The sequence below is a fragment of the Dipodomys merriami genome, unplaced genomic scaffold (assembly GCF_024711535.1).
Source record: "Dipodomys merriami isolate MVZ:Mamm:240054 unplaced genomic scaffold, mDipMer1.0.p SCAF_14, whole genome shotgun sequence".
Lineage (NCBI taxonomy): Eukaryota > Metazoa > Chordata > Mammalia > Rodentia > Heteromyidae > Dipodomys > Dipodomys merriami.
The window spans coordinates 15,094,725-15,117,472 of NW_027202715.1; the positions used below are offsets into that span (position 1 = coordinate 15,094,725).

The 22,748-nt window shown below is 45.1% G+C and overlaps 1 protein-coding gene and 1 long non-coding RNA gene across 2 annotated transcripts in view; one reads left to right on the forward strand and one right to left on the reverse strand.

Moving 5' to 3' along the window:
* Vstm4 (V-set and transmembrane domain containing 4) overlaps positions 1 to 22,748 on the reverse strand; it is an 88,601-nt gene that overhangs the window by 22,952 nt on the left and 42,901 nt on the right. Inside the window, exons 5-7 of the mRNA XM_070020790.1 lie at positions 18,196 to 18,229; positions 3,793 to 3,899; positions 1,754 to 1,815 (exon numbers count right to left, since the gene is read on the reverse strand). Coding sequence (XP_069876891.1) covers positions 1,754 to 1,815; positions 3,793 to 3,899; positions 18,196 to 18,229 — 203 coding nt within the window. The remainder of the gene's footprint in view (positions 1 to 1,753; positions 1,816 to 3,792; positions 3,900 to 18,195; positions 18,230 to 22,748) is intronic.
* Positions 1,745 to 15,538, forward strand: LOC138825970 (uncharacterized). The gene is made up of 3 exons (XR_011371537.1): positions 1,745 to 1,833; positions 14,285 to 14,437; positions 15,439 to 15,538. It is a non-coding gene; the product is annotated as an uncharacterized lncRNA (long non-coding RNA).

Below are 22,748 nucleotides of genomic sequence, written 5' to 3' on the forward strand. Positions count from 1 at the left end.
GAAGCCAGAAAAATCCCTGAGACTCTTGTTTACAGTTAAGTAGCAAAAAGCTTTGTGTGTGCGTGTGGCTCACATGGTAGAATGCCAGCCTTGAGCAAATAAATAAAATAAATTCAACATTACCACTGGTTTATATGGGACCATCCCTGTAAGGTCTGGTACCACCCATGGTTTTAGGTCTCCTCGGGGGTCCTTGGGAAGTGTCCTGTGTGGGTCAGGAGGGGCCACTGCATGGACCTTTGCCCAGATCCAACAAGGTCATTAGGAAACTGTCCCTCCGGGCTGCCATTCTCCAAATCTGTAACCTCATTTCCAGTCATCAGAAAACCACAGGAAACCCAAACTAAGGGACATTCTGTAAGTAGCTGGCCATTCTTCTTCAAAATGTCAGTATTTGCTGGGCTTAGTGGCTCACACCTGTAATCCTAGCTACCCAGGAAGATCTCAGTATCACAGTCTGATGCCAGCTTGGGAAGGAAAGTCCATGAGACTCTTATCTACAATTAACCAGCAAAAAAGCTGGAAGTAAATCTGTGGCTCAAGTGGTAGAGCACTAGCTTTGAGCAGAAAAGTTCAGAAACAGCACCCAGATCCTGAGTTCAAGCCTGAAGACTGACACAAAAACAACAACAACAATAAAAATACCAGTGTGGCAAAAAGATGTGGATGTCCTGGGCTGGGGAAAAGTAAGGAGTGTGATAAGGAAATGCAACATGGTATCTTGAATTGAACCCAGAAATACAGCAGCCAGGGGGAAACCTGGAGAATATGGCTGCAGTCCAGAACATAGGTAACATTAATACACCAATGCTAATATCTTTGGATAATGACACCATGGCTATATAAAATGTTACATGGCGGGGGTGGGGGGAGGGGGGAGGGCAAAAACATGTGGGAACTACACCAGCCTTACAACTCTTCTGCAAACCCAGAGCTATTTCAACATTAAAAACACTTCACACACATCCTGGAGGGTTCTTTGGTCTCTTTCAGTGAGTTATCAGGTAAATTAATATGAGCATGTATGCTTTCTATTTTATGCTTCTGAGTACGGCCTTTTGTTTTTCTTGTTTTTGAAAAGTAGCCTTGATAATGAAAAGTAACTGCATGTAGACTTGCTGTTGTAGGTTTGCTCACTTGCTCGACTGGTACTCTACCACTTGATCTCTGGCCCTGTTTTCCCTAAATATTTGGGAGATGATATCCAGTGGACGTTTCTGCCTGGGCTGGCCTTGAGCTGCCAGCCTCTGGACCTCAGCCTCCTACATAGCTAGGAGTTAGGTGTGAGCCATCAGCACTCAGCTTCAATTTAAATGGCTCTTTGGGAACACAGTGGGGAGACAAAATGATCCAAAATCTGATGCAAAAAGAGACAAATACTTTGGGGAACCAAGGTTTTAAGAACTTTGTGTGCGAGGGCACTATTTCAGCACACGGAGTGTGAGGGCACTATTTTAGTACATACCAAGTTTGTGCTATTTCAGCACACTGAGTGTGTAAGGGTGCTATTTCCATACAAGCTGAATGTATAAGGGCTCTATTTCCACACACTGCGTGAGTGAGGGTGCTATCTCGGCACAGCCAGTGTGTAAAGGCACTATTTCAGCACAGCGAGTGTGTGAGGGTGCTATCTGGGCACAATGAGCGTGTGGGGGTGCTATCTCTGCACACCAGGTATGTGAGGGCACTATCTGGGCCCTGGGGTGTGTCATGGGTAGGAGGGATGACGCCAGCACGCAGCACCATCACTCACCAGGGCGACTCTCTTCTGTGGCTTCAGCAGCTTTGGTTTGTGGAACGTGGCGACTATTGGAGCTGTGGAAAGAGATCAAGGTTAGTTTACAAGTTTCCCTGGTCTCTCAGTGTTGACCTATCATGAATACCACTGAGCTACTGTGTGCCAATTGGAAGATCCCTTGGAAGAGCTAGTGTCTGACCTGGGTACCCCTGGACTTCCTCCCTGGGGTGGAGAAGGAGTCCTTCGCCCAATCTCTGTGCATGGCATCATCTCCTTAGAGCCAGGTCAGCGCGCAGCTCTGGGTAAGTCATTTCATGAGGTCAAGGAACTTGATGCACTAAGGGCAGGGTCTTCTCCTAGAAGCCATCCTGGCTGCTCACAAGCCCAGGAAACAATGATAGTCCTCACATAGCCTATGACGTCTGCAGGGAGGTTTGTGTATATGTGTAGATGTATACATATGGTATATATACATGCACGTGGGGGGTAGCTCCCTGTGTCCTCATTTTTGTCTTTCATAAGGTATGGTAATGGCCACCCTATACTGCACGCAATGGCCAGCGTTGTGAACTTGGTCAGGCCAGTTATACTCTGCTCCCTTCCCTCCTTGGGTCTGTGGTTCTCACACTCCTCAGCCTTCATTTTGCATCTTCCAGTTGTAACCCTACTAATACCAGAGGGCATAAAGGGCCCCTAAGAGATGTCCTTTACACACCAAGTGATTAAATTGTCCATCTATTAGAAAGAATGCTAATGCATCATTTGTAAAGAAATGGAAGGACTTGGAAAAAAAAACCATGTTAAGTAAGTCAGAGAGACAAAGGACACATATTTTCTCTCATATGTAGAAGCTAGAATTCATTTATAAATACAAGCATAAACACTTCGGGGTGGTATACAATGCACATAAATGTATTAACCCAAATATGAGGGGGAAAGCCAGTATAACTCCTTAGAAAGGCTAACTCACAGTCCAGCAAAACAACACCAGAAAATGAGAAGCCGAAAAGGTGGGACAGGATCGAGGGGAGCAGGGGTAGATGAGGGGAAAATGCAGTCAGAGAATCCAATGCACATCCTACAAAATTAAGAAAAGGGAGGGAAGGTGGCTTTGGGAGTGATGGGTGAAAATGTTTAAAAGAGTGATATTGATCAAGATGCATTGTATTCATAAACAACTCCTTTGTACAACTACTCAACAAAATACAAGTATTAAATTAAAAGAACTGTCCACCTGGGAAATCCTTGTATTCCCAACTCTATTTCATATTTGTTAAGATAAACAAGTGAATTGGACAGCTATTTTAGAAACTATCTACAGATAGTCTTGGTTGACTCTAAGATTTGTGGATCTTTTTATCCCCACCTTGAGATATGCCTATATTCTCAATCATGTTGCTATAAATCAAAAGTGGAATCACACAGCTGGGCACTGGTGGCTCAATCCTATAATCCTAGATACTCAGGAGACCGAGACATGAGGATAGCAGTTCGAAGACAACCCAGGCAGGAAAGTCTGTGAGACTCTATGTCAGAGCCAGAAGTGGAGCTGTGGAGCTCAAGTGATAGAGCAATAGCCTTGAGCACAATAGCTCAGGGACAAGTGGCCAGGCCCTAAGTTCAAGTCTCAGGACCAGCAGACACACAAAAAGTGGAGTCATAGAATAACCTTCAGTTTCCTCTCCAGGAAAAACCGCAAATGCTCTGCTGACCTGGGTGACATGTTTACACAGAACTTCTATTCCCTCAGTGGGTCAAGAAGATGCTGCCACTCCTACACACTCCCACTGTTCTAAAATTTGTAGACCATTTGAAAAATTCCAAGTAACTATAGCACGTACTCCTCTGTGCCAGGCCAACCTTCCCTTGCCAGACTCATGTTGGGCCCACTCCAAAGGCCATCCTGAGGGCGGGGATGGCTGAGCACCTCGGTGTGTCACACCCCAGTGCCCTGTAGCATGTCCTCTGCTGCTCTTGTCCCATGCTCAAGCCCAGGCCCACCTCCACTCAACCACAGCCTCTTCCTCTCGGAGACTCTCAGGCCCGTTTCTTACCTTTGGCAGGGACTGCAGGGGGGACATCGGCCTTCTCCTTCCGCCTCTTGCCCTTCTTGGGCTGCAGTGGGGCCAAGCTGGTAACACTGGTGACGGTCTCCCCCGAGCTGTGGAAGCAAAAGGCCCTTAGTGAAGGCAAAGTCTCGTGAGATGTTGGAAAGCAGAAAAGAGAAAGGAACAGCAGTTTCTAGTAGTTTCTGAGCATTCTGGCTGGAGAGGGGATGCTCTGTGCTGATCTCCAGGTATGGCTGCAGGTCTGCTGCTGACCCTCGGCCGAGGAGATGAGTTAGCATGCCATCTATGAAGTGCTGTGTAAAGTTCCAGATGTCCCTGGAGAGAGCAGGGCTAGCTTTTCTATACAATCTACAGATGGGGGAGCCAGTGGTTTAGATCTGGTTGAATTGGCTATACTGGCTATACACACCTTCCAGGGTGATGGGAAAGATGTCACTAGGAAGTTCTCTTTGAGCTCCCCTAAGATCATATTCCTCAAAATCAGAGCACGTCCAAGGTACTTCCTGGGAGCTATACCCCGAAGTCCTTATCCTCCCCCAAGTCTCCCCCTCCTCCCCTCCCCTCCCCCCCCCCCCCGTGACCTGCCATGAGTACTGAGCTCCCTTCTACTGTATCTTCACCTCTAGCACAGGCTCAGTGAGCTTACCCTGAGAAGGGGCCTCTCTCCAGTGAGCTGACTGTGTTGGAACTGTAGCATTGGTTTCTTCCTGTATGTTATCCTTGTTAGTCCAGTGTGACAGGACAGTGAGCTTTACATTACATTATACATACAAAAGCCGATGCTCACAGAGGCTACGTAGCTGCTCTGAGCAACACTGGCACCACACAGTGGACAGGTAAGATAAACCTCTATGTGAGGATGGAGCCCACAGACCTCCTGGAATGCCCATCAGTTCTGCTCCAAAGGTTTCCTATATGCTAGCAACCTGGAGGAAAGCCCCCTTCAGGATCTTCTATCCTTGGGCACAGATCGCAGGAAAAGTATGGTGTACTAGAGGAGGCCACCTCCTCAAACCATAAAGAAATTTCCTGAAGTAGCCAGGCACTGGTGATTCACACCTGTAACCAAAGCTACTCAGGAGTCTGAGATCTGAGGATCACAGTTGGAAGCCAGCCTGGGCAGAAAAGTCCACAGACTCTTATCTCCAATTAACCACCAAGAAGCCAGAAGTAGAGGTGTGACTCAAGTGGCAGACTGTCAGTCTTGAGCTAAAAAGAGAATCCCTGAGTTCAAGTTCTAGTGCTAGCACACACACAAAAAAAGTTTCCTAAAGTCCCTAAGATTGGGACCAAATTTAAGACAAAATACTTTGTTTTTTGCTCACTGGGGTTTGAGATTGAAATGCTGCCAATAGTTTGAATTGTGTTCTGTAAGAAAATATTGGGTTATTTTTAGAATATGTGGAATTATAAAGATGTCAGCTTTTTAAAATTCATGTTTGGTTGCTAGGATTTTTCTTTAAAAAATACTTTGAAGTAATTTCATTTAAAAAGAATATATTCTCAAATTTACTTTCATCTGCATAATTAGAGTCTGGAAATAGTCACACAAAAAAACTTTAAAAATAAAGTCAGACCCTGGTGGCTCACACCTACAGTCCTAGCTACTCGGGAGGCTGAGATCTGAGGACTGAGGTTGAAAGCCAGCCCAGGCAGGAAAGGCCATGAGACCCTTACCTTCAGTTAACCAGTAAAAAGCCAGAAATAGAGGTATGGCTCAAGTGGTAGAGCACCAGCCTTGAGCAGAAAAGTCAAGCAAGAAAGTAAGGTCCTGGTATCCAACACAAAACAAAACAAACAAAACAAAAGAATTTAAAAATAGTATTTCTTGAGAATTAAGATGCGGAGAGACTTAACCAATAGCAGATAGGACAGAAAGAGTTACCATTGGATTCATTTACAAGTAAATGCAAATAAAAACATATACATAGTTATGATGCATAATTCTAATAACAGACTAGATATTTAAAAACAAATAAATGAAGACTGAATCTCACAGTGTGGGAAAACTTCCAAGAACCTAGTTTCCAGAGAGTTTTTGCAAGGTCAGCATATTTTTGTTGGGAATAGAAAGGTTAACTGGTCCTAGATTTAGAGGGCTCCTGGTGTCAGTTCTCAAACAGCTGAGAAGAATGTGAGTTTGCAAAACTTTGCTAAAAGCAAACAAGGGATTAGAAGCTCTTAGAAGTGCTTAAATACACAAATACATGTTCAGCTTAGCTTTGTAAACTCTTAAAATGTTTATCATTTTTCCTTTCCAATATAAAGTAATGCAGACTCCTGGTTTAGGTATGAAAATAAAAGGAACTAACTAGTATGACCATACACAACGTTTGAAGATAGTTCCACAGTTCTACACTATTTTTATGTGTGTGTGTGTGTGTGTGTGTGTGTGTGTGTGTGTGTGTGTGTGTGTGTGTGTGCGCGCACGCGTACACTAGGGCTTGAGCGATATCCCTTAGTTTTTTGTTTTTTTTTTTTGCTCAGGGCTGGTGCTGTACTACTTGAGCCACACTTCCACTTCTGGCTTTTTGGTGGTTAATTGGAAATAAGATTATCGTGGACTTTTATACCTGAGCTGGCTTTGAATGCCGATCCTCAGATTTCAGCCTTCTTAGTAGCTAGAATTACAAGTGTGAGCCACCAGTGCCTGGCTTATTTGAAATTTTTAGTTTGCATTTTTAATAGACTTATTTTTGGAGAGGTTTTAGGTTTTACAGAACAATGGAGTAGAAGGACAGAGATTTTCCAAATTCTCTCTCTTGCATACAGTATGTCCACCCTTCCTCAATGTGGTACATTAGTGTTTTGTGTGTGTGTGTGTGTGTGTGTGTGTGTGTGTGTGTGTGTGTGTGTGTGTGTGTGTATGAGCTTCCAGAGGTTTGAACTCAGGGTCTCACACTCTAGTTTGCCTTTTTTGCTCAAGGCTGGTGTTCTACCAATTGAACCACACCTTACTTACGGCTTTTTGGTGGTTAATTGGAGAAAAGAGTCACACAGACTTTCCTGAATGGCTGGCTTTGAACCTTGATCCTCAAATCTCAGCCCCCTGAGTAGCTAAGATTACAGGCACGAGCCACTGGCACCTAGCCAGAGTGGTGCTCCTCTTGATACATTTTCCATGGCTTTGGACAAAGTATGGTAACATGTCAGCCCCACTCTGCCCCTTGATACTATATGGAACAACTCCATCGTGTGTGTAATGCACCTGCCACCATTTACTTGGCATCTTGGATTGGTTCTCATGGATTTTCATGCACCTTTCCTATCCCAATATTTATTGCAACATTTCCTCTAATTCCTTTTCCTTCTGAAATCTTTTCCTATCTTTCTTTTGCCTGTGAGCTCAGATAATCTCTCCAATCATATCTCACAGACTGGAGGGTCAAATGTTATTTCCATCTCCTTTTCTCTTTTCTTGGCTTTAATCTTTTAGCTCTTTCCTATATTAAAAAATGAAAGTTTCTTGAACATCACTGATAATGAACTTATGTCACCATGCCCAGGGCTTTCAGTAAGCAGGAAAAAAAATCTGCATTGTCATCATCATTTTTTTTCCTTCTGAATAGTACAACTGCACTAAACTAAATTTAGCTCTAATTCATAGTTCAACAGTGAGACCCCATATACACAAGTGAGTCACCCCGGAGACATAATGTTACTGACGCTCCTCCCAGCCCAAATCTGGTTTTTCTCCATTTTGCCAGCAGGGCTGGGTCCAAGTTCTTTTGACTAAGAAAGCCTACCTTATTATTAACTTACAAGCAAAAGTTATCCTGAATCTCAGATTGGAACAGAGCTGGAGTTTGTCTCGGACACAGAGAGTGAGTGTTGCTGGTGCCAGAAAGGATGGAAACCAGGAAGTATGGGAAACATGGCCCCGGAAATTCCCTCAAAATTAGAGAGTTTGTGTGACCAGCAAGAAGTGAAGTGTTTGTGAGGCGCTTGTTGTTAAGCTGGGCTGGGTTTTTTGTTTGTTTCTGGCTCTAACAAGGGCAAAGCAAGAGGCAGTACCTGTAGGGCTTTTGCAGGAGAGCAAGAGCTGTGTATTGTTGTTGCCTGGCCACCTTCCAGAAGGAGTTTCCATCCCACAAAGGCTTTCCCCTCCTCCATGATCCTTGGTGCCCAGATATATGGTGAATGGGCAGTGGGCAGGGGGTAGAAGGCCTATAACAATGCTCGTTCCAGTCTAACTAGAGATGACCAGACGGTTATTTCCTTGGGCCTTCACATCTTTAATCTGTAAAATGGGTGACCTGTCCTTTTACTATCTCACAGAGTTATTACAGATTTTGTTTTTTTCTCTTTCTGGTTATTTGGCTTGAACCCAGAGTTTGGGTGCTGTCCCTGAGCTTTCTTGCTAAAAACTAGCACTCTACTACTTGTGCCACAACTCCACTTCCAGCTTTTTGGTGGGTCATTGGAGGTAAGAATCTCATGGATTTTCCTGCCCCAGGCTGGCTTTGAACTGTGATTCTCAGATCTCAACCTCCTGAATAGCTAGGATTATAGGGGTGAGCCACTAGTGCCTGGATCACAAAGTTATTATAAAAGTTAGCTTAGATGACAGGGCCTGTATGAAATGGGACAGGATGAGCTAGCCTCCGAGTCTCATCCAGCATGTGGGTAGCAAGGAGGGCATCTCACAGAGGCCCTGGGAATGCGACGTTTCGCAGTGCCCCTGCTTCAGCCTTGAGAGAAAGGCTACACGTTTCAATGCAAACCTTGGTCAGAAGTCTTTCTTCTGTATATAAAAACAGAATGTGGTCCCCGACATGGCCTCTCACAGATGCAGTGGTGCCAAGCAAGTGCCAGCACAGGGCAGACCAGGCAGGAATAAGGAGAGAAGCTATGTCCCCAAGCAATGGCCTGCTACCCCATGACCAGCAGGAGTAGGTAACCTGGATTTTGCAAGGCTCCAACAAATTCTGAATAGCCATTGTGTGTGTGTGTGTGTGTGTGTGTGTGTGTGTGTGTGTGTGTGTGTGCACAGAAATCAAAGTTAACAACAGCAAACCTGCATCTGTGTCTTGCCTAGGCAAACTGCTGTGGAAACAGCTCAGCCCCTAGAATCTGCAGACCTCTCAGATGAGAAAACAACACCTCTGAGCTGTCCAGGCCCTTCCTAAATGGAGGGCCATTTTAGTGCCAGCTAAACAGGCATTTGGGTTCTGACTCAATTGGCACTGAAATATAAAACCTGGACCCCGCACAGACAATAGATAACCAGCAAAACTAGGACAGAAAAATCAACAATGGAGCTAGATCCATTACAGCTGCTGGGCATAAACCAGTTCCTTAAAGAGAAGCTACCACAACATGACATCAACAGCACAGTGTATTTTAAGTTCATAGTAAATTCAGGCACTGCAGCTGTTCCAATTCTTCCCTGGTGGGAAACGGGACAGGGAGGGGGTGGTCACTACAGAGCTTGAAGGTTGAGTTCTTGAGATCTGGAGCTGTGCCTGTTACCCCAATAGCCAGGCTCAGCATGGTCAAAGGGTGGGTAGAGGAACTAGCCTAGAATGAATGATTTCAGCCACCAAAATGGTGTATCTAGAGGGCCAGATATGTAGAAATTCTGTCTCTACTCTTAGAGTTAGGAGTATTTGGGAGCAGACAGGAAGAAGGGGCAGAATCTGCCATAAATTGAGCTGATTCTACTTAAAAAAGTAACATAATTATAAGTAAGTCACATACACCCGGCCATACTCTGCTTTGGTAACAAACAGCACATCAAAGCACAGTTATCTTGAAGTACAGCAGGAGTCCCTTGAATGTCTCTTGAACATCTATGGGCCACCAGTGCATTGTGGGTGGCTCATTTATATAATCCTAGCTATTCAGGAGGCTGAGCTCCAATGATCACAGGTCGAAGCCAGCATGAAGGAGAATGTCTGTAAGACTGTTATCTCCAATTAACCACCAAAAAGTCAGACGTGGAGTTGTGGCTCAAGTGGTACAGTGCCAGTCTTGAGTGAAAAATCTAAAGGCCATGTGTAGGCCCTGAGTTCAAGCCTCAGTACCAGCACACACACAAAAATAATTTAATTTTAAAAAATTGCCATCTTCCTACTGGCCTCTGAAACATACTAGAGGTGCAGCTAACTGGTAAATGAAGGGGACTGCCATGAGTTTAGCCTTCCTGAGGACTGAGTACTTTCTTTAGCCCATGGTCGCCATTTTCATGTGTATGTGTCTTCACTATGTAGATCCAAATGGCTCCTGAAGTCTGTTTCTTCCAAATCCTTATCAACTGAGAATCTGCTTCTTGTCCCTGGATACAGTTACCTGCCAAATGCTCTAAAGAGGGCTTTCTTAGCCAGGCACTGGTAGCTCACGCCTGTATTCGTATCTACTCGGGAGGTTGAGATCTAAGGATTGCAGTTTGAAGCCTGCCTAGGCAGGAAAGTCCATGAGACTTTCATCTCCAATAAACTGCTCAAAAAAAAAAAAAGAGCCAGAAGTAGCATTCTGGCTCAAGTGGTAGAGTGCTAGCCTTGAGGATCAGGGATAGTGCCCAGGCCCTGCGTTCAAGCCCAAGGACTGGCAAAAAAAAAAAAAAGCGGGGGAGGGGGATTTTGTTTGGTGTGGCCTCATCTGGCACCAAGGAGCTCAACCCAGAAAGCCCTTATCATGTGGCAATCAGAAACTGTGTTAGGTCATGTTTTTTATTCTGTGGGGATTTTGTGGATTGTGTGTGTGTGTGTGTGTGTGTGTGTGTGTGTGTGTGTGTGTGTGTGTGTGTGTGTGTGTGTGTGTGTGTGTGTGTGTGTGTGTGTGTGTGCGCGCGCGCGTGTGTGTGTCCCTGGGCTTTTTGCTTAAGGCTAGCATTCTACTTGTACCACAGCTCCACTTCCAGCTTCTTTTGGGGTGGGGGAGGAGGGAGTAATTAATTGGATATAACAGTCTCAAGGACTTCCTGCCTGGGCTGGCTTCAACCCTCAATCCTCAGGTCTCAGCCTCCTGAGTAGCTAGGATTACAGGTGAGAGCCACCAGTGCCTGGCATTAGGTCAGATTTTGCTACATCCTTCTGGGCCTCCAGGGTCTTCTTGCTCCATGCTCTGTGGAAGGCATGGCCTCAGTTTATCATTTTGCCTCCAGAAATATACCCATGATTCTCTACTTCTTGCCTTACTTTTTGATTCTGACAGGGCAAGTGACTCCTGGATTGCGAGAGGGCCCATCCATCCCTCAACTCTAACCACAGGTTCTCCGGCCCCAGAGTCAGCTGCTACTAAGAAAGCCCACAAACTCATGCAAACAGGACAAACTACCTCATATCATGCCCCAGGTTCTTTGAGCTTGCTAAAGAACCTTATCTGCCTCCCAACTATCCAAGAACAATTGGAATTACTTGCCGGGAGCTGCTTAGAAATTGTATTACGTTGCTTTTAAGATGGGTGAACAGTGCCGCGCCTTCTCTGTGACCCCCTTGAAATGGCTCCTTTCTTGTTAAATGAATGACATACATCACACACGTCAGACTGTGTCTGGTGCATGGCAAGTACTTAATGGGTATCACCGATCATTATTTTACCGCGTCATTAGCCTCATAATCACTATGGAGTCTGCTCTCTACAGGCTGAATTGAGTGTGAGGCGGGCCTGCATTCTCTATAGGCTACAGTGGTGAATGGACTCCAGAAATGGGTATCTTCTTGCTGCTTCTATGACCTTTTAATGAACATATTATTATCATTATTATTAATATTATTATTATTATGTGCTAGTCCTTGAGCTTAAACTCAGTGCCTGAGAGTTATCCTCAAACTTTTTTGTTCAAGGCTAGTGCGCTACCAATTGAGCCACATTTCCACATTCAGCCTTTTGCTGGTTAATTGGAGATAAGAGTTTCAAGGACTGTCCAGCCCAGGCTGGCTTTGAACTATGATCCTCAGATCTCAGCCTCCTGAGTAGCTAGGATTACAAGTGTGAGCCATCAGAGCCACTCACATGGTGAACAGGACAATGACAGCCCCTACCCATGAGGGGGCGCTGTGAGGAGTGTAGAGGGCTTGTGCTCAATGCAAAGAGCAGCTTAGTTACTGTCAATAAGATTACCTCCCTCTTCCTCTCTGCTCTACATCTCAGGGTCTCCAACCTCCACAGGCCAAGGAACCCCTGCTATCCAACTCCCCCTCTCCATGGACCTCCCTGAATCCTGCTCCTGTTCCTCTGTTTTACATGCTGTAGCCCTTCAGACCTCCAGGAGGCCTTCTCCTGCCTAGCCAAGCTATCAGGAGTTTCTCCTCTGCCATTTCCAGCACCCCAGGGCCCACAGTTTACTTCTCTGAGCTTCCCCTTAGACAGATGCCTTCAGGGCAAAGGCTGGGTGTGTTATTTTATATCTGCTCTATGGCTTTATAATCTATCAAATAGGAAAAAAAAAGTAACTTGGTATAAAGATGAAGAAATAACAGAATCATTTGCACAGAGCTCACTCCTTACCAGGTATGTTGGAAGACTTAATTAGAGGCTAACTCACTTAATCCTCCCAATAAAGCTGTGTAATAGATATATTATATCCCCTCTTTTCAAAGTCTTTCAGCAATGTTGATTTTCAGCAAAGAACACACAACAATCCATGTAGGAGTTTGGATTTGAATGGGAGCAGCCATCTTTGCAGCAAATCATCATTCAGAGAAAGAACAAATGTTTCAGGGCCTATGACCATTGAGAGAGAGAGAGACAGACAGACAGACAGACAGAAACAGAGATAGAGACACAGAGAGACACAGAGAGACACAGAGAGAGATCTAGAACTACCAGATAGCTATCTGTATCAGATCAGATATATGTATCAAATAGATCTCAGATAACTATATGTATCTATAGGGAAAGACAGATCTATCTCTCTCTATCTATCTCTCTATAGGGATACATATATATATAGAGAGAGAGAGAGAGAGAGAGAGAGAGATCTAACTGTATCTGTCTATATGTTAGATCCATCTATCTATCCATATATATATATATATATATATATAGTTCTATAGTATATGTGTGTGTGTGTGTGTGTGTGTGTGTGTGTGTGTGTGTACATATGTATATGATCCAGTAATTGAATCTCTGGTTCAGAGCCTGGTCTTTAGATTCCCTTTAAAGTCCTATCTCCATTTTTACTCCGAGATCCTGAACATGTCACTCATTGAATCCCACAACGCCATTGTCAGGGGCTATTAAAAACCTCTTAGCTGGGTGCTGGTGGCTCACATCTGTAATCCTACTGAAAGACCCCAGACTTCTGGGATACTTTCTTCAATGGGAGGGCGCCCCAGAAGCCAAGACTCCAAACCAGTAGATGCAACAAGCAAGAGGAGTTTATTCAGCGTTTACAAACGGTCTCTCTGCCTCGGTACAGGAGAGAGCTCCTAACCGAGGTTACAGGCATTCTTAAAGGCAAAAACCACAAGATTAGCATATAACACCAGGTGTCCCCGGGGTTGGCCCATTTAAAAGTCACTATGCACTCCAGCAATCATTTTTACTATGCAGGGAAGTTTATAACACTCTTTGTAAAACAGTTGACTCAGGGCAAGTCTAGGGGGAGCGGTCACCCTGGAGGGGAGTTTACATAGTTACAGGCTTGTGATTGATTAACATTTGGCCTAGTTTGCTGAACTTGCCAGGTGGTCCTTATCTTGGGTCCCATTCTTGAGTCCCACTCTTGGGTCCCATTCTTGGGTCCCATTTGACCACTTGGGGAATTTACTTGTTTGTTCTTTATTTATGACCACAGACCTTGTCCCAGGGCCGGCATCTGGGCGCCAAGACTCTTTACTCAATTCCTTATTTCCAGAAAATGGGGGGTTAGTGCTAGGGCGAGCAAGTTTACAAAAGCAAAATCAGCAGTTAGCAATTGTAAAATGTAACTCTAACTTTTAATCTTTCACTACTCACTCAGGAGGCTGAGATCTGAGAATCATGGTTTGAAGCCATGTTCTTATCTCTGAATTTTCTAGCCAAAAGCTGGAAGTAGAGGTGTGGCTCAAGTGGTAATAATACCTGCCTTGAACAAAAAAAGCCAAGCAGAAGTATGAGGCTGATTTCAAGCCCAGGTAGCAGATGAATAAACAAATAATTATCTTTGATGGTGGAAAGACCAAAAAATGCTTTCAATTAAGCTCAGAGCCAAAGCTGAACTGTGTCTGTTGTTCATCCAATATAGATGGCCCCATGTCCCTATCTAGCAGGAGAGAGAGTGTGGCTCAGGAAGCATGAGGGCTGGCGTGCGTGCATGCAGCCCACTGTCCCGCTTCTCACTTGTAAGCACTTCCCTGTCACCCAGCCAGGAGGCCTGGTCCCCTTCCCAGGCTGCCTGGGAATTACTTCCCTCTTGTTCATGTCTGTTCTTGCACAACTTTCTCCAGCTTGACCTCAGGAGGGAAGAGCCCAATCTCTGGATGGTGGATGGGGCTACATTTCCAGGACTTCTGGGACCATTTCATGCTGCTCTTGGCCTGTTTTCCCCCAGGGAGGATGGGCTTGAAGTCCCGCAGAGCCCTGAGACATCCACAGGCTGTGTTTTGAGATGCCTCTGGCCATGGGAAAGGAACACTGTCCCAGTCCTGAAGGTCACCCCTCCCAGAAGAGAACGACAGCTTCTGACCTCAGGGATAAGACACAGGCGAGATGATTTATTTTTCCTCCACTTTGAATTTCTCTTAGCAAGTCACAGGATTCCTTGGAGTCTCCAGTTCCTGCCCCGGTCACTTGGAGAAGCCTGTTTTCTCTGTGACCACAGCCTCTCAGGCACCAAAGGGCGGCTTCTTCCTACGGGCCCCTCCCCTGCCTGAGGGTTTCCGTTTCTGGAATTTGGCTCTTGTCCTGTACTTTCTGCTCCCTCCTCCTTGAGAATTTGGAGTCAAAAGACAGAAAAGGGTCAGGCACCAGGGTCTTATGCCTATAATCCTAGCTACTCCGGAGGCTGAGATCTTAGTTTGATGCCAGCTGGGTTAAGAAAGTCCATGAGACTCACCTCCAATTGCCCAGCAAAAAGCTAGAAGTAGAGCTATGGCTCAAGTGGTAGAGTGCTAACCTTGAGCAGAAAAGCTCAGGGCCAGTGCCTAGGGCCACGGCCTAAATTGAAGGAGAGAATCAACCCCTTCACCAGGCACCATGCGAGGACGTCAGAGCAGCATTAAGCAGGACAGGCAGGAGGGTGGAATGGAGAGGATGAGGGCCAGGCTGGGCAGATGTTCACTCCCAGGTTTATGAAGCCAAGACCTGGCCCTAGTGTGGTCCATGGGTGCCAGTCACGGCAAATTTTCCAGGGGCAGATGTACAGGTTGATCCAATGGGCAAAGGCCCATGGGGAAAGCTGCAAATCAGGCACCCTAACCTTCTTCACTGACAGCCACCAGTTGTGACTCGCAGAAAAGCATGGATTGGAGGGGCTGGTAGCATTTGAGTAGGCCTCTGTGATCACCCTTGACCTCAGCATTGTGGTTTTGGTATAAAATAGTGCCCAAAGGCCACATGCTTATAAGGCTGTGAGGTCACTTTGGGAGGTGGCAGAATGCCTAAGGGGTCGGGCTTAGTAGAAGGAAGTGAGGTCACTAGGGGCATGCCTCTGAAGGGATCAGTGGGACCCTGACCAAGGGGTCCTTGCTTCCATTTTACTTCCAGGCCACCAGAAGGAAGCTGATTTACTCTACCACATGCTCCTGCCATGATTTTCTTCCTTGCAAAACAACCAAGCCAACTGCCTGCAGACTGTAACCTCAGAAATCATGGGCTGAAATAAATCTTTCCTCTCTTCAATTTTATTTTCTTAGGTATTTTGTCATAGTAACAGAAAGCTAACAAATACACTTGTGCATCCCAGGGCTGGGGAGACCAAACTTTAATGTGGGATGAATGCATTGCTTGCTGTGTTTGGAGACTCAGCCATCACCTGCTCAGAATGAAGGAACTTAAGGGAGAGACTGAGGCAGGGAAGGAAGAAGAGTTTCATACTCCCCGTGACAGGCCAGACACAAGCACCCCAGGAAGCAAACCCTGAGGGATTCTCTGTAGCCACTGAGGCTTGAACTCAGGGCCAAGCACTGTCCCTGGGCTATTTTGCTCAAGGCTAGCACTCTATCACTTGAGCCATACCTCCACTTCCAGGTTTTTAGTAGTTAACTGGAGATACAATCTCATGGACTTTCCTGACTGGACTGGCTTTGAACCACAATCCTCAGATCTCAACCTCCTGAGTAGCTAGGATTATAGGCATGAGCCATTGGCACCCTATGGCACTATAGTTTTATGACATTTTTATCAAATCCCCCAAGTTCCCTCTTTCCCTTTTACAACTAACCTCCATTCCTACCTGCAATTATGGGGAGCCTGATTTTACTTCCCATCTCTGTGAATACACCTTTCCTAAGCATTTGGTTGAAACAAAATAATACAATTGTAAATGTTGCATCTGGCATCATTCATTTACTCATGTTTTGATTCCAGCCTTTGTCTGTATTCTGTATTCCTTACCAAGTAGTACTTTATTGGATACACTGCTAAGTTATGTTTATTCATTCACAAGTTAATGAACAAACTTAGATTGTCTCCAGCTTCAGCTGCAATGAATAAATCAGCTATGAACAATTCCACATGGCTGTTTATGTGAGCATTTTCCTATGACAGATCACTACACGTGGAATTTACTGGTTCATATGGTTAGTTTAATGTCTTTAAAAACTATAAACTATTGTCTTGTTTGGCTGCCCCATTCCTACCAGCAATGCATGAGGATCCACTTTCTCTACTCTTTTGTCAGTTTTTAACATTGTCTGTCACTATGATCATAGCCATTAATGTGGTATCGCACTGTGATTTTTTTTTTTTGGTTGGTTGGGTGGCTTGAATTTAGCCTGGGTGCTTTCCCTGAGATTTTTTTGCTCAAGGCTAGTGCTGTATCATTTTGAATCACAGCTCTACTTCTGTTTTTTGGTGGTTAATTGGAGATAAGGCTCTCATGCATTTTCCTGCTCTGGCTGGCTTTGAACTGTGATGCTCAAATCTCAGCCTCCTGAGTAGTGAGGATTACAGATGTGAGCCATCAGCACGCCACTGCACTGTGATTTTAATTGGAATTTCCCTAATGATTTCCCTAAGGATACACAAAATATTTTCATGTACTTAATAGCACATTTGTTAGGGAACTTTATATTCAATCCTTTTGTTCATTTGTAATTGTGCTATTTGTCTTCTTCTTATTGAGTTAGAAAAGCTCTTTATATAATTAGGAACTAATTTTCTTATCACTATCTGATCAGTAGGGATTCTCTCTCATATGGTGGCTTATCTTTTCTTTGCTTTAGTGGTATCTTTGGAAAGGCAAAGGTTTTGAATTTTATCAATTTCTTTGCTTAGAAATACTGTACAGTGTCGCAAAGATTTTTCTCATAGATATTTTACAAAGTTATCCTTTACACTTAGGTCTAATTTCCCATCAATTTTGAGGACAGTATAAGATAAAGGTCTCTGTGTTTTTGTCTATGGACAGTTCTGGGCCTTAGAACCTTTCATTAAAATGACCTTCCCATAGGGCTGTCTTGGCATTTTTGCCAAGATTCACCTAACATTTAGTGTAAGGATCGATTTCTGGGCTCTCAATTATGTTCTATTGACCCCTATGCCTATATTTGACCAACTTTTCATTTGCTTGATTCTTGTAACCTCAGAATAAGTTTTGAAAAGAGGAAAAGAAAATGCTCTCTGTTCTTTCTGAAAATTGTCTTCTAAAATCTAGAATCAGCTCATTAGCGTAAGCAAAACCATGCCATTGTTAAATCAGCATCAATTAGTTGTACAAGGGGGGGGTAGATTCTGACATGTCCATTTATGCACACAGAGCATCTTGATCAAGATCATCCTCTCATCATTCTCCATCCTCTTCCCTCCACAAACCAGTCTCAGCAAGTTTCGTTGCTCCATTTTCACACATGCACACAAAGTATTTTGGCCACATTCGCCCTCCTGTATCCTCTGTGTTTGCCCATCCCCCTCACACTAGCATCCACCTATGTGGTACACACAAGGTAATTGTTCAAAGAGGCCTCATCATCTAAAACGATTGTAACCTGTGCTGTATGCTCCACCAGCAAACGTGAGTGGGGATGTGCAGAACAAATCAGTCCTCTAGAGGGCGATTAGGGGTGTGTACTCAGAAGGTAGCTTGGTTCAGCCCTTCCAGCGTTGAACACCCACATGGCTGGCACCCTGAGCCACTTGCCATCTGATTTTGCAAATAACACAACTTCAAACACGCAAACGCATGCACAGCACACATTTATAGACTTTGTGCATTAATGTGCAGATCTTCTCATTTAAAAAATGCATATTTCACCAAAAGAAAATAACAAGTCATTGCATATGGAACTCAGAAAATCTTCCTACCTGTTCTGAGGGCATTTCACCAAATAATGTCTCACTGTAAAAGAAAAACAAAGAACAGAAGACAGTAAATAAATGGTACTTTGGATACACACAAGTCATTCCCTAAAATGCAGGAACTCTGGTCTTTCTGGGTGTTGGTGCTATACCACCCCAAGGGCTTCTTGCATGCTTCTCTTTGGAGGAAATGCAGCAGAATGATACAAGCAGGTACAGAGATACCAGGGGTTTGATTTTCTCCAGCTGTGCATGGAGCCAAGTGAGAAGCCTCACACCTCAGGCTTCCTGGTTACCTAACCTATAATGTTCATTTGGGGCCAATGCATGTTGAGTTGGGTCCTAACCTGAAGGGTCCTGAACTAATAAAGTCACCCAACATCTGAGCTCAGTCTTATCTCATGAAGAAGTGTTTTGGGGTCAGATCAGGTAATCCGTCTCCATTCAGAAGCTCCTCAGTATAAAATGGTTTCATAGTTTAATGAACACTCTTTCAAGATGCAAAAGAGGCCTTTGCAAAGCTGGGCTTTGTAGTGGTATATGCCTGTCATTCCAGCACACAGAAGACTCAGGTATGAAGATGAAAATTTCCATGGTCTTTCCAGGACAGCCTGTGCTATAGAGCAAGTTCCAGGCCCATCTGGAGTACGTAATGAGACTTCAGTTTTGTTTTGTTTTGTTTTTAATGAGCTAAGTGTTGGTGGCTTCTATCTGTAATCCTAGCTACCCAGGAAGTTGAGATCTAAGGATTGAGACTTGAAAGGAGCTCAGGCAGGAAAGTCTGTGAGGTGCTATCGCCAGAAGTGGAGCTGTGGTTCAAATAATAACGCACTAGCCTGGATCTAAAGAAGCGCAAGAACAATGCTCAGGCTTGAATTCAAGCCCCAGGATCAGCATACACAATAAATAAATAAATAGATATCCTTGATAAACCAGTCTTGGAGCAAGACATCCTTGTACAGTAGGTCTTTCGGGGGGGAATACTAAATGATTCTGGCTGCAAAGGAGAAACAAAATACTGGACCATTAATCTGTCAAGTATCCAATTGAAGGTTTGCAGCTGGGCTCAGTTCAAACAGAAGGAAAGCTGAAACAGCCAGCAGGACCTGTGTTTGCTGCCTTACGCAGTGACTCTGGGCTCAGCCGCATGCCTTGCCTGGGCCAAAGGAGTATTAGCCAATGTAGAACAAGTCAACGCCTAAAACACCCACCAGGAGATGAAAAGGAGGCAGCAGGCTTCACAGCTGAGACCCCAGGAGAGCCCGGTCTCAGCCCCTTCCGTAAGTAGATTACATCTGCAACAATGACTCCAGGTGAGACTAGCAAACGAACTGTCCCACCGAGTCTAGCCCAAATTGAAGACCATGAAATTCCAAGCAAATGAAACATCTGTGTCATGCCGCATCACATTTGTGGGTGATTTGTGTAGGAAAAATACAGGATCCAGGGCAGGATCCAGTATCCAGCACTATAAAACTTTTTGTGTGTCAAAACCTAGGAGAAAGGCCCATGGAAAAAAACACCTCAATGTCAACCTCCCAGCCTCGGAAGTGTGAGAGCACAAATATCAGTGATTTCCTATGACATAAATGTCTGAGTCCCGTCAGGAGCTAGTGGCTCACACCTGTAATCCTAGCGACCTAGGAGGCTGAGATGGGAGAATCATGAATCAAAGCCAGCAGGAGCAAAAGAGTCCATGAGACTCTTATCTCCAATTAAGCACAAGACTCCAGAAGTGGTGCTGTAGCTCAAGTGGTAGGCTTAAGCAAATAAAAGCTCAGAGCTAGCACCCAGGCCCTGTGTTCAAGCTGCAGGACAGGAACAAAAATGAATTAATCAATTAATTAAAATAAAAATTAATTAAAATAAAAAATAAGTGCCCGAGCCCTGTCTGAGGGCTTTGCTGAGCACACTGAGTACACTGAGCACTGAGGAAAGAGTGGATGCCCTCTTCAATCCCTGTACCACTCTCACAAAACCATGAGCAGGCAGCACTGAGATCCCTACAGATGGAGAAACTTCAGAGTCTCCCAGGATTCCACAGCAGGAGCCAGGCAGCACTTAGGCTGGAGGTAAGAGAATCCCAGGAGCTGGCCTGTGTTGGGAGAGGTGAGGAAAGATGACAGCCTGAAGGCTTTGGAAGTGAGGAGCCTGGAAAGAAATGGAGGTAGCAGCTAAGAAAAGCAAGGAGCCTGGTCAGCATAGGTTACAGAAGATGCATGCCAGCTTGGGGTCGGGGGGAAGAGTCTGAGGCCAAAGCCAGGTACATGCAGGGCTGGCACTCCCATTCATAAAGTGATTCTAGACACAGGTGACTATGCATCAGCAGTGCTGATTACAGAGTGTAGGGAAACTCAGTGTGGAGCCCCACAAAGGCAGAGACCCCAAGGTAAGAATTTGGATGCAGTAGTGTTTAAAAGGAGATCCTAGAGGCCCCACTGGGGAGCTGGGAAGGATCAGGGAAGAGAAGAAAGCCTTTTATTAAAAGTGGATAATGGAACAAACTTTCTCCATGGGCCACTGCTCAGTAACCAGCACACTGGATCCAAAAACTGGTTAGCCAGCCCACTCAGGGCAGGCATCTGTGTGTGTGTGTGTGTGTGTGTGTGTGTGTGTGTGTGTGTGTGTGTGTGTGTGTGCCAGCCCACTCAGGGCAGGCATGTGTGTGTGTGTGTGTGTGTGTGTGTGTGTGTGTGTGTGTGTGTGTGTGTGTGTGTGTGTGCCAGTCCTGGGACTTGAACTCAAGGCCTGAGCTTTTTTTGCTCAAGACCAGAGCTCTACAACTTGAGCCACATCTCTACTTCCAGCTTTTTCTTTTGGGGGGGTGGAGGTTGTTAAAGGTAAGAGTCTCATGAATTTTCCTGCAATCCTCAGATCTCAGCCTTCTGAGTAGCTAGGATTATAGGCATGAGCCACCCAAGCCAGGCTGGGGCATGAATCTTTTTCAATGGTAGTCTTTCAAACTGTGGAATGTCAAAGGCTGAAAGGAAGACAAGTCTTTCCTATATCTGCTGCCAGAAAGCCACAGTCCTGAGCCACACCCTGCCCTTTCTCCTCTTCCTTAGCCAAAACCTTGGATCACCACAAATGCAGGCAGATTTTGTCTCCATTGGCACTGTCTCTGTCGCCTGGCAGCTGAGTGCCCATCTGATCAGCCCTGCATGGAGGCCAGGCCCTTCCAGGTGTGGCTGGCCTGCTCTCTCCTCTGATCTGCTCACCCTGTACTTGGGACCTACAGAGATGCTGTGTTGGATCCCTGATGCCTCTACTTTGTTCATTGAGTGTTTCTCACCCACTGTGAGTCTCCAAGATGGGTGTCTCTACTTTCCTGCAACCTCAGCCAGTGCAGGGAGCCCAACAGTGTAGAAAAGCACTGCTAATATTGGAGATCCAGCCCATGAGCACTGCCTGCAGTTCCCTGCAGGGAGAGACAAGACAGAGATATCCCCTCTCCACACACAGTCCTGTGTTCTTACCATGTGAGACCTGAAGGCCCACAACATCCAGGAAACAGCCCTGCCCTGCCCAGAATACAATCCCATTCATAATCTTTTCTTTTTATTTTGTGCCAGTACTAGAGCTTGAGCTCAGGGCCTGGGCACTATCCCTTAGCTATTTTGCTCAATGTAGTCACTCTACCACTTGAAACACAACTCCACTTTTTGGTGGTTAATTGGGGATCAGTGTCTCCTGTGTCCTTTTCTGCCCAGCTGACTTTGAACTGTGATCCTCAGATCTCAACTTCCTAAGTAGCTAGGATTACTACAGGGTCAGCCATGACTGCCCTGCCTATACATACATACTTATATAGCCCTTATTTTAAGAGTTAAATATAAAAGATGATTGCCTTTTCCAGATCTCAAATATTCTCAAAAGGAGAGACAAAAATATTAGAATTTGCTTCACTATATGATAAATCACCTTCCTCTTTCTCCTTTAATTGTAGAACAGTAAATTGACTTGAGAGGATACAGGCTGTACACCTTACCTATCTATAAATTTCATGTCAAATTAATAATTGGAACATTTAAGGATATTTGTTAGGGACTGAGAAGGTGGCTCAGTGGTAGAGCGTTTGCCTTGCATGCATGAGACCCTGGGTTGGATTCCTCAGCAACACATAAGCAAAAAGAAAAAAGCCGGAAGTGGTGCTGTGGCTCAAGTGGTAGAGCGCTAGCCTTGAGTTGAAGAGCTCAGGGACAGCACCCAGGCCCAGAGTTCAGGCCTACAACCGGACCCCCCCCAAAAAAAAAGAATATTTGTTATAAGCTGAGTATGGTGATGCACAGCTGTAATTCCAGCTACATAGAAGGTAGGAGTGGAGGGTCACAGTCTAGGCCAGCCTGGGACAAAAGTGAAGACCCTATCTGAAAAAAAAATCTGGTAAAACACCTGCCTAGTAAGCATGAGACATTGATTTCAAATTCCAGTAACACACACACACACACACACACACACACACACACACACACACACACACACACAGGTTGTTTGGTGCTGGTGGCTCATGCCTGTAATCTTAGCAACTCATGAGGCTGAGATCTGTGGATAACTAGTTC